The following is a 27,716-nucleotide window of genomic DNA, read 5'->3' as shown; positions in this document are numbered from 1 at the left end:
TCAGGTCCAACAAGGTACTAGTATTGCAAAGCGACAAGGTAGTTATAACTTATGTACCAACAACTCCTCTGAATACAACAGGTTTCTTAATTATGTTCTACATACAACACTTGCATAAAGTCTAAGGTACTTCTCAGTTTCATCAGCCCAAACATGCTCTCTCTGATCTAACGGCAGATGTTCTTCAACGCAACATCTGCTTCCATTTTTGCGCACTAACTACTTTCCATCATTGGCCTCCGCCTTCTCAAGGTTGGCAGGCTCGGTAGCTGCAACGGCCTTGCCCTCCTCGGGCAAATGTGGCGACTGCGCCGTATCAGCCTCGCTCGGCCTTGGATTTTCACCATCAGGTGCAGTTTCAGTGTTGAGCACCTCCTCTCCCACGACAGCAGGAGACTCATCAGCTGCCACGTCTGAAGTTCCATCCGTTTTCGCTCCGACTGCGCTAGGAAGCTCTCCTGTGACTGCCATAGCCTCGCAGGATGAAGGTTGCTGCAACAGCTGTTCAGCTTCGGCTTCTCCAAGCTTCGCATTTTCACCGTCAGGTGCTGGTTCAGTGCTCAGCAACTCTGGTTCCTTCATAGCAGCCACCTCTATGCTTGGAGGTTCACTAGCCTCGGCCACCACACCCTCGGCAGACGGAAGTGGCAGTTGCTGCCTGGTTTCAGCTTCTCCCAGCATAGCTGTTTCCTGAACTGACTCTATCTCCATAGGACTAGGCTGAGTAGAAGCTTCCGCATTTTCCTGGGCTCTAGCAGATTCTGGCTCTGCGGCAACTGCTTCAGCATTATCCTCTTGGGTGGATGCCTCTACTTTCTTCTCTTCTGGTCCCGTACCAGGTATAACAGCAACTGGTTTGACTTGAGTAGGTGCATCTGCTTCTTCATTTTGTTCCGGTCCTGTAACCAAGGCTACAGCAGTGGTTTCCTCTTGAGGAGGTATAGATGCTTCTTTACTTGGATCGGCTTCTGTACCATCATGCTCCACCGCCTCTGGCTTTATGGCAGCCGGCTCAACATCTTTAGGTTCGTCGACCTCTTTCTTTGCTTCTGGTTCTGCAGCGACAGCAGTTCCCTCCTGAAGAGCCACAGGGGTTCCTGTGCCATCATGCTCAACAGGGTCAGGGATTACTGAAATACCATAACTAAGTTCTTTCAGTGGGCTTTGATGAACATTGCAAGCAGATAAAGAAGTACCTGTTCCATGTTCTAGACATCTTCCACTCTCCAAATCCTTTAGTTCCGTCGTAGACGCTTGGACGCTGCCAAGGGCCATTGTGCCATGACCATCCTCAGAAATAGCAACGTCCACATTGAATTCGTGCACATGAACAGCAGTTTCACAAGTAGGCTCTGTGCAGGGTCCATCTCCTGGTTCTGCTCCTCTAGGGACAGCTGAGATGCCATCATGAGTAGTTTCTTTACTTCCCACATCACCAACATCAGCTACCTGGATAGAATTGTCCTCATCTGAGTCTTCCGAATAACCAACTAGATTCATAATATGAGAATCACCATCAGTCCGACTACGATTGGAATTGCCACCACCAATTTCATCAGAAGTTTCTTCCAATTTCTCATGTTCTTTCGGACAAGCAGATATAGAGGGACTATTCTCTAATCCATCTTGTTCTGCCGGCTGATTTGAATCGGTCGATCGTAAAGCAGCAGGCAAATCACTTGAAGATCCTTTGGAGACACCATCAATCTGCATAGCTTCGGTTTCAGCTGAGTCTTGGTTGGCACCATTCATATCAACAACATTAACTTCACTTTGCGGATCAGTGTGATCATCTTTCACTGGGGCAACGTCCTTATCTGAGGCTTCACAAAAAGATTGGCTGCCTGCCAAAATAGTTTTAGGGGAATGGTCCTTTTCACCCTCACAATCTGCATATCTTGGACAAGTGGGCAAGTCTACATCAGCTCGCTGTATTTCTTGTTCCTCACCAGACGAAAATGTAACATCAACCATCTTGTTTCTTTTATCATCTGTACATATGTTAGATAACCCATGAGTAATTATTGACCATGCGTTAATTAATTCAGAAATTTAAAACTGTACCTTTCATAGATGCTTGTTCTGCACCCGAAACCATCTCCCGTTGTGCCAAACTATGAGCCTCAGAACCTGAAAAGGTGCAGATGTGCATGAGCCCCCTGGCCGTCTCTACTACAACAGAAAGTAATAACAGAGCATACTCTTATCATCGGGACTCAGCATTAGTATTGTGCACTCAATCTTAGGCCCGGCCAACTCCATCCCTTCTTTCAACTCTGGCAAAACATAAAAAAGATACACTAGCTGGATAAGAATAACAATCAGCATACACCGGGGAATGTGTACAGGATCATGGTTGGTGAGAGAGGGAGGGGGAAAGAGGGGATAGAGATAGGGAGTACCATGTGCACCATTTCTGGGTGATTTTTGTTCTCCTGATTCTACCAATGAAGTAGTCTGAATGTTGATACTGGCCTTTGTTTCATCAGCATTTACTGCGCTTGACTGGCTAGAAGATTTGGATTGGTTTGGCAGTTCTAACTCGAGCTCCGCTAACCCTACTGGCATCGACAACTCACCAGATACATTACTCTCAGGATCCTTGCATACTTCGCAAATAGAGGTAGCATCATCTCTAGACGCATCAACTTCTACCATGCTGCCCCCTCTATCAGAATGGGTGGATGGAACATTGTGAACTTCCTCACAGTCATCACGAGCGTTCATAGCAGCAGAGGCCAGTACAGACACTCTTACATGGCTCTCAGGATCCTTTGTTACTTCACAAACCGAGGTGGCATCTTTATTCGAATGGGTAGACGAAGCATTGAGTGCTTCCTCAGAGCCATCAGTGTTTACAGCAGAAACGACTTCAAGAAGAGTTTGTTTGCTTCCCAACAGGCCACCATCAACTACATGGGCACAACTGTCCTCTCTTTTGTCCTCTGAAGGAGAATGTCTTCCTAAAGCTATATCGGCATTTGCCTGAATAAGATTGTTATCCGTATTCTTATCCAAAGTTCCTTCCATTTCCTCTGTTTTCTTCCCAGATGCAAAAAATTTAGAGCCACTGTTCTCTGAACTTCCTTTCCGTTCTGCATGCTGGTTTGAGTCCGTTGATTGTAAAGCAGCAGGCAGATGACTAGCAGAACCTCCGGAATTAGTGTGCAGTGCTTCAACTACCATAGTATCTTGCTTAGGACTAGTCACATCAATAGCAGCAGCCTCACTTTGCAGATCACTGACATCAGCTTCTGTGGGGGCAAGAGTATCCTTAATATCCTTAACTGAGGCATCAAAAGGGGTTTGGCAGTCTGGTAACATCACTGTATTAGAATCACCCTTCTCCATTTCCAAATCACCAATTCTATGACGAGAGGCTAGGTCCAAACCAGCAATGCTATCAGTTTTATCCTGGAGTGTGTCATTTGCAGCACTGTGTTGGAGTATATTACCATCAGCAGTCTTATCATGTACTTCATGCAGCTTATGTTCATCATTTGCAGATGCCAGTTCTGCAGCCAAAACCATCTTTGTTTGTCCATGTATGGTATAAACTCCAACACCTGAAAAAAGGCATCATGGGCATCAGCATGAGCCATTGTTACTACCAAACAATGAATAATAACAGCACAGAGAGAGAGAGAGAGAGAGAGAGAGAGAGAGAGAGAGAGAGAGAGAGAACCTTGCTTGTCACCCATGGAAAGATTACTTTCTCTGCATATGGGAAGTGCAGGAGTTTGAGTGCTTAGACTGCTATTTGTTTCTTCAGTACATGCTGTAATTGACTGGGTAGCAATTTGCTTTGGGGCATCTAGTATCCCCATCGGAGTAGACATTCCACCACGTACATGACTCTCAGCATTCTTCTGCGGTTCGCAGACAGAAGCGGTGGGAGGCTCTGCCAGGGCGGTTTCCTGTTGCTCAACTGAAGAAACACAAACCGCCGTGCTTGGGCTTGCCAATATTTCTAATTTTCTCGCATCACCTGTCTGCTTTGGTCCAGCTAGTCGAGCACGACGTTCACATGCAGCTGTTGCGGCTTTACTTCTGGTGCGTGGTTCAGAGGCAGGACCTTTCCTCCTCCTACCTGATGCCTTACTGGGAGCGACACTATTGACCTCTGAAGGCACTGTACTGATGTTTTTACCTGAATTAAGTGAAGAACTAGGTGGTTCGACCTGGACATTTGCTAGTTCACTAACAGGATTTAGCAATGGTTTTTCAGTAACCGTTTCAGAATGTGTGGTAGTGACCACAGAACACACTGCAACATGGTCGTTCCCTGTCTTACATGGCACTTGAGGTTGTGAGGCTGCGGCTAGAGGTGCTCCTATGTGCAGATTTACTGGTTTATCTTGACCATCAGGATTGGTAGGTATCCTAGGAGTTATATCAGAATAAGCAACATGGGCATTACCGGAACCACTAGGAAGTGCAGCTTCACTAATGGGGACTGCTATAGGTGTTCTTGGTTGAGAGTCATACCCAGACTTGTCATATGGAGGAGAGTTTATATTTGGTAATTCCTTGGGAGTATCTTGAAGTGAACTGCCATCTTTTACATTCACTGCTCCTAGCTTCTCAGCTGTGCTCATGTCCGCACCAACATTGTCATTGGTACCAGGAATACCATCAGATTTCTTCATAGCTGCTCTTTGCCTAGTGCTTACTCCAGTATCCTCACCACCAGGCGCTTTCTTTCTGCGACGGCGTGAAGCACTTTGCTTCTCGGCAGGCTTATCTGCCAAGAGAATATGTGATGCTTTCAATATTCCACCTGAGACAGCAGTTAAAGTAGGTACTGATGCAGAAAAAACTTGCTCAGAGCTCGCTTGAACAAATCCAACATTTTCATTGTGAATGATCTTTGGCATTAGTAAGTTGGCATTGTCCGAGCTTATTGCAGTTCCAGTGTGTTTATCTTCGGCAACAGGCGTCGTACTTTCAGGGGCGGAGATGCCCTTAACTCCCTCTGGCAATGACGTAACAGGCCTACCTGTAACCAAATCCTTCTGAAATCTTGACATGAGACTTGCAGGCATATCCCCTTGAGGATATGGAGAACCCACAGAAGCAGGTCCACTACCAATTGCAACCACAGGGTTTATATTAATATCACCAGCACTAGATGAGAAAAGAGATTTTGGTTTTCGGCCTCGTCTGCGAGGGGTTTCAACTGCTTGGGTCTTTCTGCCTCTAGATGTAGCAGGAGCTGGTGGATGAGGGGCTGCACTGGCAGCTACTGGGTCATGACCGCTCTCTACCGCCGGACCAACTTCCTTTGCTATAGACCCTTCCAAAACAACATGGTCCGTAACTTCAGTACCAATCTCGGGTTTCATGGTAGCAGTTGGTACAGCAGCAACAAAAGCAGTAGCCTTAACTTCTGTACCAATATCTGGTTTGATGGCAGCAACAGGTGCAGCAGAATGGGTGGTAACATCTGGACCAGTAGAATGGATGGTAGCAGTTGGTGCTGCAGAATCGATGGTACTTGCTGGTGCAGAACTGCCAAGTGTAGTTCCTGCCTCTTGTTGGACAGCTTTTGCTGGGGACATAACAGGAGATACTGAAACGTCTGACCTTCTAGGTCTACCTCTTCGCCGCTTAGCTGGTGAGGAGTCTGGAACAGACGGGACTGGTGGTGAGGAGTCCGGAACAGCCAGGACTGGCACCGTTTTGGCTTCGACTGGATCTATTGAACTTTCTTTTGGGTCTATTGAACTTTCTGCAGGTACCTCCAACTTACTCTCTTTAGAGATATCTATATCCTTCAATACACCACCAGGTTGAGGTGAGTCAGGAGATTCAGCCTGACAAAGTTTTTCAAATTCTTCTTCGGTCCATTGATCCTCATAAGACCGGACCTACAAAGGATATATAATGAAATTAGCAAACAAATACTTCAACCAATAATAGAGAGACATACAGAAGATGATAATGCAACTGACCTCACGAGCACGTTTTCCCCTTCCGTAATGCTTTGTATCAAGGCCGCCAAGCTCGCCCTTCTTCCTCACATTTACCTTCACATTTTTTACATTTGAAGACTCGTAAATCTTCATAGCATGACAGAAGGGCTTCAGATCATCATCAGACACAAGGCGGGGTGGCAATACTGAGGGGTCTAGCCCACTAACTGAACCATCCTGAACAACCTTTAGCCATACAGCCTACAAGGGGTACAAGAATCAAATTGGGATGCACAAAATATTAGCAGAAATAAACATGTACAAAGTAAAGGAATTTAGTATACCATTTCATCATCTAGTCTTTGCTTGTCAATAGATTCAAATATGTCGATCTCATCTTCGCTGCAAGGAGAGAAATGTGATATGTCATGTAATTAGTTAAAAGTACCAGGAGTGACAGAGATTGTTAAAACAATGCTTAAATAATACTAACAGCAAACTCAGTCTTACCTGCGGGCAAGAATATTATTCAGAGCATCATCATCTAACACTGGAGCTGATTCTTCCTTTTTACACTCACGTAGAAGTGACTCAAGATACTCCCTCCGATCTTCAGCACTGCAATTGTTACTATCTAGCATGAAGGAAAGGAAAAAGAGAGCTAGAAAAGCTAAAATCTTAACCGAGTAGAAGAATTGACCTTGTGTTGTTGTCGAAAAATCCAGCAGTTATACTCTGATTAGCAACGCCTAATTTATGTTCTGCCGAAGCCCTGACTTGCTCTTCTACAGTTCGGACCTTAAATTCAACAAGGTACATCCAAGTCAGGAACAGGCGTATTGAAATTTTCAGTTGAAGTAATACAATGCATTGGTTCTGGTTAGAACATAACAGGCAGCATTTATTCGTATCATATTTGTGGCAGTGTCATAAATCACTAGTGGGTTCTGTCCAAGCTTAGAAAAATAAACAGCCAAGAAGACAAAGGCTCCGTAGAGAGCAGTCACGATCTGGTAGCTAGTGCAGTACCTTTTTCCACATATGGATAGTTACTTCATCAAGCGACCAGACAAAGAGAGCACTAAATCTGAGAGAGTAAATGAGAAATGACCATGCGCACCCCTACTAATTGACAGATACAAAGCATTTAAGTAAGAACAGAGACTGGAAACACAGCAATAACTACACTCGTGAAATTCTCCATGGACAGATATTCAGAAGCGTATTCTCGGAGGGAGCAGTTGAAAGTAACTTCTTTTGGAGTTATATCACCAAAATATACAAGAAAACAGTAAAGATCCCTATAGCTAGGTTCCAAAGCAGCGCAGCAACACAACAGCCACAAATTGGCGCAAAGAGAGGAAAACCCAAGCTATAATACAATGAAGATAGACCACGCACATCACTAATTTCTTGAATAAATCTGAAAACAAGCAATATTAAATACCACAAAAATACCTAAATACACGAAATGACATAAAACAAAGGACACTTTCAGGTATATAATTGAGAAGCTTTCAAGAAAAATGTGAGTTATATGACAAAATTAGTCAGCTACGGCCCTACAGTTTATTACTGCGTGTTCCAGAAACTTGTGCGAGCAATGGTGCTGGTTCTTGATTCTTTATACGTAGTCGTGAAAATTATAAAGGCTTTGTTGTTGCGGTCATGAAAATTACTCAAAATTTAGATAAAAACAATACTAGGATGACTTTATCATCACCAATAAAAACAATACTGTGACGTACAGATATGTATCTAGGCTCCAAACATCCAGCCTGTTTAGAGTGGTGACCTTAGTGGGTTTGGAATCCAGATTCCAGTGTGGGCATAGTAGCATATGATGCATGATGAGTCAAAACATTGCACTTCCAAATTAACCCTTTTACATGAAGTGAGGAAGAAAGTGCAAGGAGGGTGCTGTTCATGCATGGGGGCCCATCCCCATGGTGGAGTGCCATTGAGTAAATCTGGACCAGTTCTTCATTTAGAATACCACATAAGCCACATATCTAACTATTGATCTAAGATGCTCAAACAAACCCTATGCAACACTAAGGACTCAACTGGCGACTTGTTCTATTTTTTAACTACCATTTCCTTGTTAGCAAACAAATGTTCCTTGTTCATTTCGGTTTCTACATATTTACTCCAGGTGATAAGCGAACTGTCAGTGTGCACTTACAGTTTCTAAACGTAAAACAAGAACCTCCTTCTTTTGACCAATTCTGTGGGCTCTAGCCTGTGCTTGCAAGTCAACCTGAATAATCAAGGAAAAGATATATTTATGTAAAACAAATCTTACAACATAGAGTGACAACACTTAAGGAACTTTAGCTACCTGAGGATTCCAATCAGTATCAAATATGATGACAGTATCAGCTGCTTGAAGATTGACACCAACGCCTCCTGCTCGGATACTACAGAAAAAGTGAAGTAAGCCTTGGGTATCAAATATTAATTAATTAAATTGGCCGATAAGGATTCATGAGTTCACTATGTTCTATTTATATATTACCTCCTACACCACAATATACTGAACCAATATTTTACCTTAGCAGAAAAATGAAAGCTGGAGAATCAGGATCATTAAATCTATCAATAAGTGCTCCTCTCTCATGCCCAGAAGTGTGTCCATCTAACCGAAGGTACTGATACTTTTTCCATACCAGATAATCCTCCATCACATCAAGCAATCTTGTCATTGTAGAAAAAAGTAGAACCTGCATGCCAAGGAAGGAACAAGGAACGAACGACAACTTCAACTCAGATAATGCAAGTTTGATATGTGACTTGTTCGAGAAAATACAATTCATGCGACATACGAGTAGGAGATCTTTACAAACCTACCAAACTACCAGTAAAATCCACTTACCCTATGGCCAGTAGCTTTGAGTTTGGGTAGCAATCTGTCCAACATCTCAAGTTTCCCACACAACCTCACAATAGATGGCAGGTAGTGCCTAGGTAGATGACCCTCAATCTGCATAGAGAATCCATATGGCTGGTGATGCCCAAGAGGAAACAAAAATAGCCAGAATGTCGCGACAGGGCAGAATCATGCTCTACCTCCTCAACATGAAGCTGGCTAAGGTATGGATGGTTGCATATGTTCCTCAATTCCATGACAGAATTGTGCACCGAGCGGACCTAAAAAATTTAAGACACATAAGAACCTGTGAAATATCTGACAAGTGAAACATTAAAATAAACAACTCAGAACAGTCACACGCTACGCACCTTAACTGCTCCAATTCCACCAAGGTTGTCTTCCACCCTTGTCATCAGAAGTTTCTGATAAGCTGATGCCTCGCATCTTACAAGTCTTTCAATCTTCCCTGGCAATTCACTTTCAACCTGAAGACAGTAAAACGCAATTGAAACTATTGCACCATCCAGATGATCCAGATACAAACAAAGATGAGAAACAGTTGGGAAGCAATATCAAATCCCCAACCTGACGAGCTAGTTTCCCACACAGCATCACAATAGTAGTTTTTTGTTTAGACTTCAGAACCGTTGATGTCGAATAAGTTTGAAAGAAGTACAAATGGTTGGAGCTCCAATGATTGGTGCTTCTTTCGAATTTATTCGACATCAACGGTTCTAAAGTCTAAACAAAAATCAATTCAAAACCAAGAGAAAAAGGGGCATGGCCATATGAGTTGCTTTTTTAACTAAGTTGCAACGTAAAGTAATCATAATCTCTACTACTCCCTCCGTAAAGAAATATAAGAGCGTTTGGATCACTAAAGTAGTGATCTAAACGCTCTTATATTTATTTACAGAGGGAGTACTTGTAAACAGCAGTTTTGAACTTGATTTACACACCATCTACAGTGCTCCTGCCAAAACCAATTTTTCAGCTGGTCATTAGCATAAGAACCAATTAATATGTAGTTTGATCGAGTTTCCTTGACTATTGGCGTAATTATCAGGCATAATTTCAATACTTTCGGTTATTCTTTTGTGAAAATTTTATCACAAAAGATTTCAGTTTTCATATTCAAAATTTTGACTTTTGGCGTAACAAATTTGCTTCAAATATCAAATTTTAAAAATCAATGAACCGATTGCAAGATTGGTTCACCAACCTCTAAAAAGCAAAGTTGCACGTCTACACCACATGGTCGAAAATTATCCTAATTAAGTATTGTCAGAATATCGGCCGATAAATCAGTTAACTGGCCAATTAATCCCTACTCAGTGGGTCACCGAGTAGCCGATTAATTGACTTATAGGCCAATTAACTGATATATTTGCCGTTAACTGGCCGATTCACCTATCAATCCCTTATCACCAGCCGACCAAGCAGCTACCAGTTAATGATTTTTTGAACATTGCCAAATACCATGATTTCTGTTCGAATCGTATACTCTATCCTCTGTTCATAAATGTAAGACGTTTTTGCAGTTCTAAAAACGTCTTACATTTAGGAACAGAGTTAGTACCTTTTACTAGTAATCATAAACTAAGAAATATGGAGCACTCACCGTTTATAAATGAAAGATGCTTTCCTGTTCATGGTCTTAATGATTATATGTTTGTATAGTAGTTGGCAAAATTATATCTCATGCATTTCACAAAAATGTGAAGATGGAAAGCACGTAATTCTTTATCAAAAAGCGAAAAAAAGTCATAGATATACAAAATGCTCGCACAGATTGCTTTAAGAGTGAGTGTGACCATGTGTGCACATACAGGGCGTGTTTGGTTCCCTGGGTGCATCTGGGATGCATTGCATGAAGGAGCTTGGCTGGGGCTAGCCTGGTTGAGCTTATGCAAAAAAGAGTTGACATGCGTGTTTGGTGTACTACATGATATGGGCCAGGCTCAACTTAGATTTTGTTTGGTATGTTGCATCTGAAGTTGCATGAGATACACAGTACATCTTAGTGTTCACATATTAGATAGAGCTACAAATACATATTGTCCATATTACTCCATTACACTCCAACAAAGGAACATAACAATGGTGCTGCACCTATTTACATAAAAAAAATCTGCAGACATTTTTCATGAAGGGACAGATCACACAAATCTCAGCCTAAATACCAATCACCAGCCATGTATAATCCTATGGAAAATGAGGTTGGGGACAGATCTCTGCCCAATTCATGCTAATCAATAGCCACGTTTATATATAAACAACCCAACCATCTCTAATCGACAGAGGAAAATGAGGTTGGGGTCAGGTCTAAGATTAAATAAAAAAGAAGAGGGGGGGAGATGGGATCAGCACGCATCGGTCAGATGAGCCACCGCCCCTTCCCGAACCTCCAGCCCCGCCTTGCCTTCGTTCACGTTCACGGACGGACGAGGCCGCCGATCCATTCCGCTCACGCATCCGCCACGAGCAGCGCCAAGAACAGCGCGAGCGGCAGAGAGCTGGAGATGGGAGGGAGAATAGATGGATGCAGGCAGATGGGAGAGGGAAGGGAGGAGGAGAGTACTCCCTCCGCCGGAGATGAGGACGCGCCCGGCGATGCGACAAAGGCGACGGGGCGGCGAGATGCGAGCCACAGGAGAGAAGAGAAAAGCGAGGAGAGCGGCGCGAGTAGCAGGAGAGAAGAGGATGCGAGAGAAGACCCCCTTTGCTCGAGTGGGTGGGTGCATGCGCGGATGCAGGCTCGGGGAAACGGCCGAAACTTGCGTTTCCCCTCAGCCTGGCTGGGAGCCTCGTTTTGCATCTGTCGGGCCAGGCCCAGTTGGACATGCAGGGTACCAAACATCCAGAAAATTGCATGGTGGGTGCGAGCCAGGTGCAACCCAAGGAACCAAACACGCCCATAGTTGCTATACTATACACTCATCTCTTAATTTTTCGCACAATACACAAATGGTCATTTATCAGCTGCACATATTATAGCAAATTGTACATCTACGAAATTCCCATCTTTTTAGAACTTTTCGCGATGGATGCTAGAGTAGGGTGCAGCGGCAACTAGTTGAGAAAATCCACATTCATAAAAGCATCTACAACTTGTAGAGCAACTCTAGTGGAAGAGCTACTAGTGTTTTTCTGATGTGAAAATCTAGGTGTTTTTAATATGTTGGTCGTCAAACTTGAAAAGTGTGACCGTGCTTGTACTGATATGCCAAAGTGGCATATATTGAGAAACAGAATAAGCAACATTTTTTGGCATTCAGGCAGCTAGATGGATGTGTACAAGCACATAGAGAAATCTTGTCCATAGAATTTTTAAATTACAGATCATGTAGAGCAACAAAGCTAACAAGAACCAGTTTGACGTTGCTATATTGTGTTGCGTTGTGCTGTTGAACCTAGTTATGGACAATATTTAGCTCTTCACCACTGCAATGCCCAGCTCAGCATTCGTACAATACAAAAATATGAATCATCCCAACAAATGCAACATATAAAGACTTCAAATGGAAAAAGAAGTAAGGAACATCAAGCAATGTCTACTGAATCAGCTGACATATTGAAAGCCGAATTACATGCTGTGAGTAACTCCTGATAGGTAACACATATTTAAGGAACATGTGTACTGCTCAAATAATATGAGCTTATAATGTGTGACAAGTGGGGTCAGGCATACAGCCAATGCCTAAAGTCTAACCCCCTGGTCTGCCTTAAGCAAATACGTAACAAATTTCATCTCTAGTTGGTTACTGGTTATTAGATTTCTTTTAAATAACTAGATAAGCTTCCAAGATTGTTAGTTTATTTCCATATATCTATGTAGCCAGCTATATAAGGCTAGGCCCTCACATCAATAAAGACATCAAGCAATTATTTTCTTATCTGTCTCCCTACTATTACTAGGTTTCGGTTAGAAGCAAGGGTTCTGCCAATGTGATCAGCGGATGCAATTCTGGAAGGCTGGAACTCCCTCAGTTTGAGATAACGAGGTTGAATAGCTAAGCATAGCATAGATCTCCTGTTGGAACTTGGAATTTCAAATAAATTGCATGGTGAATTCCTACAGTGCCAGTGATTTCAACACAAGCATAAAGATAGCGAATAAAATCAATACCTTATGCTTAAGTCTTCGGAGTACAAAGGGCCGAAGAACTTGGTGAAGACGGTTTATGATCAGCAAGTTTTCCTCCTCTGAAAGTAAGGCCTTTTAAGAAAAAAGATGATTGGAGTCAAACACAGTTTCCTTCCAAGAAAACAATGCTGTATCATGAAAAACGGCAGCTTTACCTCATCAGCTGAGTTATCACCATTGCTTTCAAATGGTTTGTTAAACCACTGAGAGAAATCTTCGGATGAGTTAAATATATTAGGCAACAGAAAGTTCAAAAGTGCCCACAGCTCCTCAAGATTATTCTTCAAGAAGAAGTTACGTGAAGTTAGCAACTTGACATATATGCATAATAGAATACTTCATACAGAGACCCAAGAACATTAAATAAATATATGAGCAAGCCGTTCATACATTCCTTGAAAAGCAACAAATACAGGATCAAGTGTGAAAGTATAAGTGCAAGCTTTAGAACCTGCAGAGGTGTTCCTGTCAGCAATAGCCGATGAGAACTCCGATAAAGCTTCAGATCAGCATTGAGCTTACAAGACGCATTCTTTATACGGTGCCCTTCATCGATTATTATATAGTGCCACTGTATTTTGCTTAGTTTTGGCCTATCATGTTTGTTCATCAAGTACTCATATGTTGTCAAAAGGACATTGAACTTCTGTTGAACAATCATCTCTCTGAAAAAATTAGCTTGGTTAATAAAATGTTCACATGAACAACAAAGTATCGAACTATAAATTCAGAATTTACTTGAACAGTCTGCGCCTTTCTTCTGGAGGACCAAAATAAGCAATTTTATTTATGCTAGGTGCCCAGAAGTTGAGTTCAGATACCCATCCAGAAAGAACAGAGGATGGTACAACCACAAGAAATGGGCCCCGGTCATTTTTTGTTTCCATAAGGTAGCACAACAAAGAGATTACCTGACAAAGTAGCAAGGGCAGTGTAAGCAGAATTCAGACACTTGTTTAGATCAGATAACATACAAGCCGAACAATAAATGCTGAGATGGCGTTGTACTGGATCTTACTTGAACTGTTTTACCAAGCCCCATCTCGTCAGCTAAAATTCCATTCAAATTATTATTGTACAATGAAACCAGCCAACGCAAACCGTTCATCTGGTACCTGTAATACAGCAAGTAATAGATCAAGGAAATGTGTACTGGATGGTTAAACAGATTGTAACAGCACACAAGTCGGTAACAATAATGTCAAAAATACACTTAAAATGAAAAGGAGGTAAAGGCAGGGAAAATAGCAGCACAACTTACTCCCGCAACTTCCCACCATTAAGATAAGTAGGCTGGTCATTTACAATCTCCTTCACACTAGAAAAAATAAACAAATATGTATGAATACAAAGCAGAATTAGTAAGTTCAGTAATCTCAAAAAAAAAGAATTAGAAAGTTCAGTGGCAAAGAAGTATGAATAAGATGGTAAAGTTCAAAAAGAAGTATGAATAAGATGGAGGATTAGAAAGTTAGGTAGTACATAATTTACGCTAGGCAGACATTGATAAGGATTTACTAAATGAAGCATGAAAGTCTATTTAATCCATGTAGTACCTGTGGGCCAACTGATAGTACTTCTCGTTGCTCTCAAGATAATTCTGGAAAGAGAACAAAATTAAGTATATATTCAACAAAAATGCACCTAGACGTTGACTAAAACAAAGAGATAATAAAACCTGTGGCTGGTAGCTCTCGTCTTCAACATCGTTTGCAGTGACGCCCTTACCAGAAACATAAGAACGGCCGTCCATTGAGCTGTCACCTCGTAATTTGGCCCCAAGTTTCTGTAGATATTTCTCAGTCTCTCGTAGTAGTTGCTTAACACGGTCAGATTTTGCATCCTGCAAAGCAGCAAACACTTAGCAGATGTGACTTAGTCCAACAAATATTGAGAAACTAAAATGAAGGATTAAGCTTTTCTTTGTTTGACGTGTGAAGGGTTAAGCTAATATAGAAGAACATGATGAGAAACAAAGCAAATAAGACTCACCTGGACCATCCTAAGATACCCTTCGACGTCATTGTTCTTAAGCAAGTTAATTTTCTCCCGCTGAATCCTATCCAGCTTCTCCCGATGAATTCGCTCTTTCCTCTTGTGGAACTCTTTTATATATCGATTGAAACCCTTTAGACGCTCTCTTTTAGCCTTGAAACTATCCTCCAGTCTCTCTCTGCAAGTTACAAAGGCAAGGCATTATTACCAAATGACATGGGTAAAATGTTGAGGGGGTGTAAACACAGACAGACAGCGTTTACAAAGGTGACTACTGACTAGGTTGAATCAGCTATTCTAATCCAGTTCTTTTAGCAATATGTTTACTTAAGAAACCACCATTTACTTATTTCAGCTTAGCTTACTTATGTTTGATTATTTAAGGGCCAGCTTATTTTTGCTGTGCTCCACCATGGACTTTATTTAGCTGCAAGAATAATAATGTAAACTGCTTTTGTTGTGGCTCTAATGCAGATGATATTAGTCTATACACAATACCAAAATGAAAGTAAAGCTTGATAGTCACTGCATTGGCAAATAGACCCCAAATCATCAGTACTGTACAAACGGAGCATAGATGCCACAAATACTTGAGAATATTGCGTAAGAAAAAAATTAAATAACATCTCCATACTAAAGGGGTCAGAATGAATAATCAAATATAGTCATCCAACCTGTGAGACTCTATATCAGCAAAGAACTCTTTTTGCCTCTCGCGTATTCTTTTTTGCCTTTCCTCCTTCATTTTCTGTTCAATTTTTTCAAGCTGTTTCACACGGCGTCCATGCCGGTGTTTCTTTACTGCTTTTACACGCTCCAAATCAGCTGTATTAGGCTTGAAAAAGTCTGACAAGAATTCACTGCCCAATATAAGCAAGAAATTAGAATAGGGAAGTTACAGCCATAGAAACATGCGGTAAGCACAAGGAGAGAAACTGAAGACTGATGGTCTCCAATGGCAAGCAAACCTGCGCACACGACGTTGAAGTGAGAGAAGTTGAAGCTTTTTCAATTCAATGACACTCTTTGTCTTTGCAGTAAGATCTTCAGATGAACTAACACTTTCCTGTAGGATGAACAAGAACTTAAAATTTTGCAACCAACACTGCTACAGTGAGGAAAAACTGAACATATGAAACAGGAACTCACAAAAACTCATAAATATGTACACAGTATTTCTAAATGACACTCCCCCCATTTCAAGAATAAATGTGAGGAAGGCAGAGAGAGACCTTTAACTTCTGATAGGATGCTGACATCCTTTTATGTGCGCTCTGCTGCTCTAATACCTTCTTTTCATTTTCTCCATATTTTCTCTTTTGATAATCTATGATCCATTTTTCAGTCATTGTGTATTTTGGAGGAGTTGATGCAAAATCATCATGCTCAAATAGATCGTCATCTCCTTCATCAGCTGATCGATCAGACATCTCCCCCATCTGGGTACAATGTTCAACTTCATTTCTATCTGTATCTGGAGTTAGATCCTTTCCTGGTAAATTGGAGCTGTAACCATCGATAGGCATGTGATGAAGCCTCGAAGGTGGATATGATTCTTTAGATGCTTCATCCTGTAATCGATCTTTGGTCAAAACAGCAGCTTCAAAATTTGGATGTTGTCTATTACCACCCAAAGAAGATGGTCCCTGGCCTCCGAAACCTAAATTCCTGTTCAAATTTTCTGCATCCGTCCTGTAGGTCTCAGGGGCATTTCTTCTTTTATCTCCCTGAAAGTATGACTGCTGTGGTCCAGATGGCACAGGGGATGCTATTTCTTGGGAGCGCATTTCAGAACTTGAACCAGTTCCCTGCATAACAGCTTGCTGGATATTTTCTATTTCCATCGATGACTTCTCATGTTCAGCTATATTGATCTTCTTCTTAATTTCCGAGTCCTTCAGTGAAGAATCAGCCTCTGCAATGCTGCCTGCGGATGTGGATGGGAGTCTAGACATATCACTTTGGCTGCCGAAAATAGCAGAGTTTTCCTGACTGTTTCCGTTTTCCCTTACAGAACCATCAGCCACTCTGCTCTCGTTACCTCCCTGACCTGCGCCGCCACCTGTTTATTTAATTATAAGCTCATCATGAGTACAGAAACCCTGTCAACTCACACAATGTTTTCTGTTCTTAGTTCTTACCCTCTGCAGTGGGGCCTCCACCTAAGGCAATTTCAAGGTGCACCTTTCTGGGCTGCATATTATTTCTACAAGAAAGAGTAGCTAAATTAGTACTACAGAGATGAACTTCGGATACCAATCATCCTACAGTGCTCTAAGCATGTACCTGAATGCAAGAAATACTAAGCACTGTGCTCGGAGCTGCTTTAACTGTTGTTCTTTGAAAGGTGTGTTCGGAGAGATGTGAGACGTTTGATATGGCCCAACATTTCTATTCGGGAGCGAAGACAATCTGGCTTCTTGCAAAGATGATTCGGCCCTCTGTGGTGCTCTGGTAATATTTTGCCTTTCTTGCATTGGACTGCCCTGCAAAGTCGTATTACATAGATGCATCAAATAAAACACCTCTACTTGAGATACAGAAATCAATTAAAATATCACTAAATGACCAGACAACAAAATTCTTAAATCTTGCAGGCAGAAACAGCTTATTTATCGGTTGATCAACCTAAAACCTAGCAGAAAGTCTATCAAGGCACGCAAATAGACATACACGAAACCGGCGTGCAATACACTTGTGTTCGAAGCTCGATTACAATCTTATGCAAATGAATACCCTGCATTATACCATTACTACTAGGCATTTCCGTAACAAGTTACCATTGGCGAACACAGCAAAAAATATTAGCTTTTCAATTAAAAGGTTTTTTAGAAGGGCCAAACTGTAGCCAAAATAGCATGTTAACACCCCGGGTCTTTAAGGATTAAACTACAGGCCTTACATGCACAATCCCCATGTTAACTCCAACTTTAGCAGCAGAATGAAGTTCAGTGCCGATATTGCCAGAAGCCGAGTCCTTGCCCTTGTCCAGAAACTGTGAGCCACCTCCAAAGGAAGAAGACATGTAAGGAGGGATTTTGGGAAAATCCATCTGCGATGTGGGAGTAGGGTTAAAAGCTCCTTGTGACCCTACATTAATTTTCCCTGCAGTGTAAGCAAGCTCATTAAGGTAAATATTTGTAATTCAAGTCTTTCACAATGCTGTTATGTCATTATTTTTTAATGGAAGTACCTTCAACATTAACTCCTGGCCGCATTAAGTTGGCAACAGAACCTTGAGTATTCTTAATAGCTGAACCTTGTGAACTCTGATTCCAGCCAAAACCAGTGTTAAACATATTTGTTCCTCCCAGTATACTTTTCTGCAACTCAGTGGGGATACTACCAGAAGCCAGCCCTTCAGCAAAATTTGAAACTTGTGACATTGCGAATGGGTTTGATGGTTTAGTATTGTCAATAGTCCTCCCAGCAGAAGCTGGTGGACCTTCCTGGTGAGCCCTGAAAAATGATGCACCACCAGGTAAGGGTGGCACCTGAGCAGTAGCACCTTGCAGTATATGTGATTGCTCAGGCTCAGCTCCCCTGGAGGGCTGACCTTGTGCACCAGCTTTGCCAACCTGTTTCCTTTTTCTAATATTTTGTCCACTTGAGATACCATCTGATTTTGAGTTTTCTTCAGATTGCATATCCCCTGCTGCTTTTGAATCCATCCTTTTTCTCTTGGAAGAGGAAGCTTTCTTGCTTGTTTTTTCATCAGACTTCAAAGAATCATGTGAATTCATAGATCTAGTGTCCTCCATTTGCAGACTTGCAGGGCTTTCGACTCCAGAGGACCTGCCACTCTTTTGCGACATGGAGCCTTGATGAATATCAGATCCTGCGACATCGCCCCTATTTTGTCCTGCTGGAACCCTGCCTGGAATATACACCCCAGGCCTTGCCATATCTGCTGAACCTAATAATATAAAAAAATCATATCACATCTCCAAAACAGTGTGCAGTTTCCTTTTCAAGTTGGTTGGTTACCTGGTGGCAAATGCCATAATGCAGCTTGACCGCTGCTCTGGGATGCATCACTTCCAACCATGGAAGACTGACCACCAATGATCTCCTTGTCCTTAGACATAACGCCACTAGAATCTACTGCTTGTGGACCGCCGGCAAATGGAACTCGTGATGATCGCAATGCATCCATATCAATTCCATGTTGACTTACGACAGTCTCCATGGCCCTGCAGGCAAAAATTACGGATGTTACAGGCATCTTAGAAACTAGAAAGAGGAGAGAAGTCAAGCTAGAGAAAAATTGGAAGTTTGATAGAACTTTCTGACATACGCAGAATCCTTTCATTTGAAATTACAAACACTCAGGTAAAGTAGACCTAACCAAACTGGATTATTTGTATTATTATACTTATACTACACGTTGCAAACAGTACATTTGGTAAATCATCTGACACCACCTACTATAGAGTATAAACCATAACGCACTCAATATCATAATGGAGTATAAGCTCTACCAAACAAAAGATACTTAATTCTTTTGGTGCAAAACCAACCCCAAATTTATGGAAAACGATAGCTTCAGTTGACAACACTCATGATTGATTCCAGACAAAAGGTGCGCTCAAGGTTCTACACTCTTAAATTGTCTAAGGCAAAGGCTGCGTTTGGTTTGGCTTTCGCTGTGGATTTCTCTCCTTCGCAGCTGAAATCGCAACCAAACGGCAAAACGAGTGAACGCGATTCCCTTGAAAGCCATCGCAAAACACATGTACGAGTGAAAGCGGCCGAAGAGGTGCTTTTCTGGCTTTGGCTGCATGGCTCCCCGAACCTACATCCACTTGAGATCAAATTACTCACCTTCGCCGCCAAAATAATCCTGCCGGTACGTCCACGAGAGACAGCTCTACAAAGCCCATCGAGCAAGGCCCTTTTCTCGTCCCCCACCTCTGGCGATTCTAGGGTTCATTAGCACCGCCGGCCAGCTGCTGGTCACCAGCTCGCTCCCATGTCGCTGACGGCACGCTACCGCAAGACCGCCAGTGGATGCTTCCATCCCTTCATCCACCTCGGTCAATTGGCCTCCTCTTCCCCGCTCCACCCCCACCCCCTCATCTACCTCCACCAGTGTCCAAGGTTACTCAGACGAGCAAGGTCGCCGCCGACCATGGCTGCCTGACCTCCTCTGCTACATCCCCCATTCGAGGTGTACTACTGCCGGTCTGCCGCTTCCCTCGCCCATGTACATGTCGTTCCTTTCTCCAGATTTTCCCTACTGGAGATGTACGACCATTGCATTTTTTGGTGATATGTTTATGTTGTATGGCAGTAGTAGCCTATGGTCAGACTGGAACCAGATTAATGTGTCTGTTGATATGTAAATTTTGTATGGCACTAGTGCATCTATTTTGTGATATGTAGAGCTATATACATTTTCGTTAATATGCATTAAAACAAATTTGAATAGCTATATTTACGAACTAGGTCAACCTGTAATGATGTTTTTATCATTAAACAGTATGTATCCAATGTCTCAGCTTTCAAGGGTATTTCAGACATTTATCCCCGCAGCCGCATTTCAGACAGCTAGTTTGCCAAATGGCTTCACAGCTTTCTCACAACACACAGTCCACAGCAGCTTTCCCACGGCACATCTCTTGCATCTGCTTTCAGAAAATCCACAGCCCAGCCAAACACAATCAAATAGTCTTAAAAAGCTCGCTACTCCCATCAAGGATAGAGGATTTCAAGAATCAAGATCTATTACTACAGGCTAACAAGTCAACCAAAAGAAAAATATTATCAGTGGTAAGCCTCCAAATGACAGCTCGCTACTCCCATCTTACTCCTACTTGCACTTCTCTGCCACTCCCTCTTGCCATCCTCCAACGACTTCTCTCCCTACTCAATCTCCATCTCCATGAGAAAGGCTGCTCAGAGGGAGGATGTTGAACTCCAATTTGCCCATGCATTTTGGGGTTGTGGATATCATACTACTGTGTAAGTGTGTATTAACAGTTCACTACATAGATGAGGAAAGTGTCCATCACTGAGCTTCAATATCCTCCTGTCTCCCTCATTGAGCCTGTGTCCAGGGGCCTCTGGACTTTCTGCTTATTCCTATTTTCTTCACCTAAACTAGTTGGAGCAACATTTAGTACCTAGGGAGAGTACCAAGCTACAACCTCGCTGCAAAAGCATTTAGATGGTTAGGCCCCCTCCTTGTATACTATTCCACAATTGACAATGAGAACTGATGTGTGAAATCTAGTTTGATGAGTACTAACTGATGTGTGAAATCTAAATAAGCAGAACTTTCGAACATAAGAACAACACATCAACAATTATCAAATCTGAAAGTCAAGAATAACAAGACAACATGTGTAAGACACAAGGTAGAACTTTAACTACTCCCCCCGATCCAAATTAGTTGACACTTGTTTAGTACAAAGTTAATACAACTAAACCAGCATCAATTAATATGGATCGGAGGGAGTAATCTTTTTCTAACAGAATATTTGACTAACATTTACAGTAAAATTGATGGCAAAAAAAACTTCTGAAAAGATAGCCAAGAACAGAAGAAATATTTACCTAGATATGACCTGATAGGGAAGAGACTGCTCTTTTCCACTTAACTTCATATGTTGACATATCTAGAACATTGAACAAAGAAACAAGGTTATGGTTGAGTTAAGGCTTTTCATGTCCTGTATATTCGTTGCGCTGCATACCACGTAAAGTTTTGTTGCTAATTTAGCGGGCTCATCCTTTGATTCCAGAATGAGTTTTTGAAGTAGCTTCGCAGCCTCCACTTCAACATGCTGTGATGAAGCCATTCGCAAACTCTGCTTGCCATCAAAATAAGATCAATCAAAAAGAAGATAAATAAATCGTAATCCAACTAACACTTATAAATTATAAGTTATAAAAGGCAAACCAGTACGCCAGTAGTTAATGTAGGAAAACAAACCTGATAGATTTCGATAATCAAATACAGTACATTGAGTACAGATACAGCAGCATGAATTTCAGAGCTAATTTTTGAAGATGCAAACTGTTAATGCAGAGCAGCAGGTTTAGTAAATTGCAAACAGGCATACTCTACAGTTACATAGCTACCAATAACAGAACTTCCAAAAAAGTTGCTATAGAATTTGCATGTTCACCAAATGTAATGCTATGTAAATTAATAGCAGGCATCACAATGGCATGCATTCAAGCTGCTCTGGAGAAAGTAGCAAAGATATCACTATATGCTGAGCTAATGTTAAAAAATGGTATTTCTTGCTTCATGATAGCGTGGGACCGCTCCACATGCTACAAATTCTGTGAATAACAACGAAATAGCGCCACTCATTTGATATAAAAAAATAGTGCCACTCTTTGAGAAAAGCAAACAGATACGTGATACTGATCAAGCTTCACTAACAAGACATCCCACCCTATAACACAATTCACAGATCAATTAAGTGCAACCAAAAGCTAACCAATCAGGTCATGGCTAGGCAATGCACACAAGGAATAAACCCAAGTCACACCCAAAATATTCCTATCGGAACCGGGAAAAAGACGAAATGTTTAAAGATGAGATTATTGCACAGAATAGGCCAATTACTCCACATGGCGCGCTCAGAGCTTATAACTTCTCGCTACAGAAGCAGCTCGCTGACCCAAATCACATAAGGCTCCACGAATTCCAGTTCCCAACTTATGCTTCTACGAACTAACCCTAGCTGGGAACAGATCTACACTGATCGCGCAAGATCCGAGACCACGACCCCCAAATCCACCCACTCGGGGACCACGTGCACGCTCCCGTGAGCTTGAACCAGAAGGAAACTAGCGAGACAAGTCTTCGCGGCTTACAGTGATCGGGGATCGGGGGAAACCCTAACGGGAGACCACGACCCCCAAACCAACCCACTTGGGTACCACGCGCACGCTCCCGTGAGCTTGAACCAGAAGGAAACTAGCGAGACAAGTCTTCGCGGCTTACAATGATTGGGGATCGGTGGAAACCCTAACGGGAGAACGAGACGGGTGGAGACGCGGAGCCGCCGCATGGGGAAGCTGGTGGTCGCCGGCAGCGGCGCGGGGTCTCTGGAGAGAGCGACGGGGAACGATGAGCTGCGCGTGAGCTACGTGCCTGAGGTCGAGCACGCCGCCTCCGCCATTTTCCACTAGATCTGCGCACTGCTTGCCTCCTTTTTCTTCCCCCTTTTTTTCTTTTCAGTTCCTCTTCTCTGGCCGCTGTCTTGTGTGTGTGGTGGGGTGGGGGAGAGGGGAGGGAGGTTTACCAGTATTTAGCTAGTGGAAATGGGTGAGGGCTGAGGCATGAGGGCCAAGGGCCGTGGGTACCCGATGGGCTGGGCTTTCAGCTTCGTTGGGGCCATGGCCAGGGCCATGGTGTGTTATCCCTAAACAAATGCCGGAGGCCGAGTTCTTTCTCCCGATTCTCAAGATTCTAGGAGAATCGAACAAAAGAAAAACTGGGTCAGAGTCTTGTTTTCGAAAAGCAAATGTTGGAATCGGAGTGGAATCAGGATTCCAATTCAAGGTGGCACATACACTTTTGACGTGGAAACGAAAAATTCAGGATCAAATTCCATTTCATAAATCTAGGACCATCTCAACGAAATATAACAAGGTGTGATTGTAGGCTTGTTGTTATGAAAACAACTCCCAACTAGAGGTATTCTTCGTAACGCGGTTTTAAGTATAGTTAGCTTGGGTGCATACGTACATGGACAAAAACAAATAAAACAATATTTTAATAATAGGTTTCGTCGTCTCGACAAAGCACGGAGTCTTGCGTTAGGAAGGCCTCGTGGGATGGGGTGGATGGTCGCAGGCTTGTGATGCGACTCCTCGAAACCTTCTCCCGGACTCATGCCTTAGGTCCATCCAAGTTGTAACGTGAGAGGTCTTTTGGATTGAATTGTTAGAGGTTTGGGACAAGATCTCCAAAAGAGATATGTTAGGGAAATGATAATTGATCATAGATTGGATTTTATTGGTCTTTTGGAAACCACAAAACATTTTTTCCTAACAATGAACTAAACTCTTTGAGTGGTAGGAAAAAAATAGTGGCATTGAAATCATCCTAGGTGGAGGTCCAGTGGGATTTTAGTGGGTATTAGTAAAAATGTGTTTGATATTATCCAAGTGGAGAGGGGAGAGTACTTTATTAGAACATTACTTTTTGGTAAGATTGCCAAATTTAATTCAGATCTCATTACTGTTTATGGTGATGCGCACTTGGAAGGAAAAGCTAACTTCCTAGATGAGTTGGCTAGAATACATCATGATAATCCTCTACCATGTTTAGTAGGTGGGGATTTTAACACAATTGGAAAGAGCTGTGAAAAAACAAATCCAATGATACTGATCACTAGAGTTTTGTGTTTAATACATCATTTTTAACACGCCGAGTTGAGAGAGAAGCCTTTAAATGGGAGAAATTTCATGTGGGTAAATAATTTGGAGGATGCTACCTTTGAAAAACTAGATAGAGTATTCTTCTGCCCTAAATGGGAGGAACATTGTCCTTTGTCTATGTCGCAAGCCTTTGCTAGCGAGGTTTCTGATCATACTCCTTTGTTTTTAGATTATGGAGATCGCTGCCATGCCCCTCCTATTTTTAGTCTGAGAAATCATGGATGCTTATAGAGGGTTTTAGAGATTTTGTCTTCAAAATTTGGAATGAAAATTATTATGGATCCAAGTTCGAAAGAGAGTACAGATACAGCAGCATGAATTTCAGAGCTAATCTTTGTAGATGCAAACTGTTAATGCAGAGCAGCAGGTTTAGTGAATTGCAAACAGGCATACTCTACAGTTACATAGCTACCAATAACAGAACTTCCAAAAAAGTTGCTATAGAATTTGCATGTTCACCACATGTAATGCTATGTAAATTAATAGCAGGCATCACAATGGCATGCATTCAAGCTGCTCTGGAGAAAGTAGCAGAGATATCACTATATGCTGAGCTAAAGTTAAAAAATGGTATTTCTTGCTTCATGATAGTGTGGGACCGCTCCACATGATACAAATTCTGTGAATAACAACGAAATAGCGCCACTCATTTGGTCTAAAAAAATAGTGCCACTCTTTGAGAAAAGCAATCAGATGCGTGATACTGATCAAGCTTCACTAACAAGACATCCCACCCTATAACACAATTCACAGACCAATTAAGTGCAACCAAAAGCTAACCAATCAGGTCATGGCTAGGCAATGCACACAAGGAATAAACCCAAGTCACACCCAAAAAATCCCTATCGGAACCGGGAAAAAGACAAAATGTTTAAAGATGAGATTATTGCACAGAATAGGCCAATTACTCCACATGGCGCGCTCAGAGCTTATAACTTCTCGCTACAGAAGCAGCTCGCTGACCCAAATCACATAAAGCTCCACGAATTCCAGTTCCCAACTTATGCTTCTACGAACTAACCCTAGCTGGGAACAGCGCTACACTGATCGCGCAAGATCCGAGACCGCGACCCCCAAATCCACCCACTCGGGGACCACGTGCACGCTCCCGTGAGCTTGAACCAGAAGGAAACTAGCGAGAAAAAGTCTTCGCGGCTTACAGTGATTGGGGATCGGGGGAAACCCTAGCGGGAGAACGAGACGGGTGGAGACGCGGAGCCGCCGCACGGGGGAGCTGGTGGTCGCCGGCGGCGGCGCGGGGTCTCTGGAGAGCGCGACGGGGAACGGTGAGCTGCGCGTGAGCTACGTGCCCGAGGTCGAGCACGCCGCCTCCGCCATTTTCCACTAGACCTGTGCACTGCTTGCCTCCTTTTTCTTCCCCGTTTTCTTTCTTTTCAGTTCCTCTTCTCTGGCCGCTGTCTTCTGTGTGTGGTGGGGTGGGGGAGAGGGGAGGGGGGTTTACGTATTTAGAGTATCTCCAGTCGTTCGGCGCCCCAGAGGAAAATAATGTCTTCTGGGGTAAATTTGACAATTTTGACCTCTGGACAAAATCAATTCACAGAATTAACTGCCCGTAAAACTATTTCATACCCCTGACCCTTTTGTGTAGCGCCCGCCACGCCGGCGCCACACCCTACGGTGCGGCGCCTAGCTCGGGGACGTTGCACCTCTGTCCACCGTGGCAGCCCTGGGCCCCGCATCCCGCAGTGCAGCGCCTCCGAGCTAGGCGCCCCACGTGTAATGTGCAGCGCCTAGCCCTCGGGCGTTGCACATTGACTTAGATGCAGCCGCCGCGCGCTAGGCCTCCCGCACCCACCCCATTCTTCAGCAGTTACAGAAGCATCGCTGCGGCGGCTGGCTCCTCTCCCCCTCTCAATCCCATCTTCAAAAATCTTCAGATCTGACGATTTGGCCCGTGGACTCCTTCACCAATCCATCCTAGAAGGTACTTTTCTCCGATCCCCTTCTTTCTATCCGTAGAATGTATGCTATTTCGGAGATTTGGTGAACCCTTGTTTGAATCTTGCATGTATTAGATTTGGGGAACTTTTGTTTGAATCTTGCATGTATTAGATTTGGGGAACCCTTGTTAGATTATAATGTGGTTTGGATAGATAGGTTGACATGTTATTTATATAGTTTGGATACATAGGTTGACATGTTATTTATATGGAAAAGATATTTGTATTGAATCTTGCATGAAGTAGGCCTAGTTTAGTTTATTGAAATTATATTTGTATTGGCAAGAATGTTTTGGATACATATGCTTTGAATTTTGCATCTAGTAGGCCTACTTTAGTTTTTTTGAATTGAAAAGATAATCGTGTTGACAAGAATGCTTTGTTGAAATTGTTAGGATGGTTTGGCTTCTCGATGATCATTGGGACAAACAACACCGGTCGTACGCTATGTCGGTGGAGCAGCGGGTAATACTGAAAGTGGCCGGTGTTATGAATTTCGTATTTTTTTCAAACACAAATGCCCCATATGTAATGTTATGATTTGTTTGTTTGTAGGAGCTTGCACCTCTGAAGCTTCGGTCTCACGAGGTCACCCTTGGATGGATGCGCTATGATGAGCGGTACACACCGTATGTAAGGGAGGCAGGACTTCTCCCTTTCATTCAGTTGGTCCGCCGGTCGACGCCACCCAACAATGCTGCAGCACTCACCGCGCTTATTGATCATTGGAGGCCAGAGACACACACTTTCCATCTTCGGACCGGGGAGATGACCGTGACGCTCCAGGATATTGCTATGATCACCGGTCTTCCTATCGATGGGAATCCTTTATGTATGAACACCGATTCTAATGGGTGGCGCGCGCAGATGCATGCCCTTATCGGTATGGTTCCTCCGGAGCCTCGGGAACCAGAAGCAGAAGACAAGAAGAAGGAAAGAGTCGCAGCCGGCGCTACTTTCACGTGGATATCATCGAACTTCAGTACTTGCCCTGAGGATGCTAATGAGGACACGGTGAAGACATATGCTCGTGTCTACATGTGGTACGTGATATGCAGGACTATGTTTGCTGATGGCACAGGCAAGAATGCTCCATGGATGTGGCTGAAGGCGTTGACCGTCTTCGATAGCAAATGGAGTTGGGGTTCGGCGACACTGGCTTACTTGTATCGACAGGTATGAAGTTGTTTCCTTTTCACTTCATTGATACATTATCAATGTTCTCTTTTATGTGCAGTTGGACGAAGCCTGTTGTAGGCACACTGGAGGTATTGGTGGTTGTCTGCTCGCACTTTCCATATGGAGCTGGGAGCGTTTGCCGGTTGGACAACCGAAGACCGTGAAGTACGAGGATTGGGACGACAAAGACGACCCACTACGGCTCCCCACTTGGGCTCACAAGTGGGATGTGTTAAATGAGA

The 27,716-nt window shown here is 43.0% G+C and overlaps 1 protein-coding gene across 5 annotated transcripts; it reads right to left on the bottom strand.

Annotated features, from left to right (window-relative positions):
* Positions 1-25,779, bottom strand: LOC109743145 (uncharacterized). 5 transcript variants are annotated; one of them, XM_073505761.1, is made up of 37 exons: positions 25,495-25,779; positions 21,867-21,950; positions 21,628-21,741; positions 21,488-21,549; positions 18,917-19,122; positions 18,123-18,845; positions 17,832-18,034; positions 17,216-17,415; positions 17,071-17,135; positions 16,162-16,991; positions 15,898-15,995; positions 15,604-15,789; positions 14,927-15,107; positions 14,613-14,777; positions 14,491-14,534; positions 14,196-14,252; positions 13,953-14,049; positions 13,673-13,845; positions 13,386-13,599; positions 13,090-13,215; positions 12,917-13,006; positions 9,156-9,272; positions 8,985-9,065; positions 8,791-8,898; positions 8,469-8,638; positions 8,257-8,335; positions 8,101-8,175; positions 6,616-6,713; positions 6,426-6,533; positions 6,260-6,317; positions 5,955-6,176; positions 3,686-5,870; positions 2,403-3,566; positions 2,202-2,276; positions 2,065-2,130; positions 1,197-1,991; positions 1-1,097 (listed from the first exon to the last, which is right to left on the bottom strand). In XM_073505761.1, exons 3-37 carry the CDS (start codon positions 21,730-21,732, stop codon positions 220-222), a joined length of 10,104 nt encoding a protein of 3,367 aa, XP_073361862.1. In that variant the 5' UTR covers positions 21,733-21,741; positions 21,867-21,950; positions 25,495-25,779; the 3' UTR covers positions 1-219. The 5 variants fall into 5 exon arrangements, with proteins under 5 accessions (XP_073361862.1, XP_073361863.1, XP_020157810.1 ...); XM_073505762.1 differs by having other exon boundaries at positions 18,123-18,836; positions 25,495-25,772; XM_020302221.4 differs by lacking the exon at positions 21,867-21,950.
* Positions 25,780-27,716: the final 1,937 nt, after the last annotated feature.

Source organism: Aegilops tauschii, chromosome 7, assembly GCF_002575655.3.
Source record: "Aegilops tauschii subsp. strangulata cultivar AL8/78 chromosome 7, Aet v6.0, whole genome shotgun sequence".
Lineage (NCBI taxonomy): Eukaryota > Viridiplantae > Streptophyta > Magnoliopsida > Poales > Poaceae > Aegilops > Aegilops tauschii.
The sequence above is the reverse complement of the archived record's forward strand: the minus strand, read 5'-3'. Positions and strand labels throughout refer to the sequence as shown.

Coding starts and splice junctions, on each gene's coding strand:
- LOC109743145 (XM_073505761.1), bottom strand. CDS start 21,732: ATGGCTTCATCACAGCATGTTGAAGTGGAGGCTGCGAAGCTACTTCAA. Junction 8,639..8,790: donor TCAAAGCTACTGGCCATAGG/GTAAGTGGATTT, acceptor CTTGGCATGCAG/GTTCTACTTTTTTCTACAAT. Junction 6,318..6,425: donor AATAATATTCTTGCCCGCAG/GTAAGACTGAGT, acceptor CTCTCCTTGCAG/CGAAGATGAGATCGACATAT.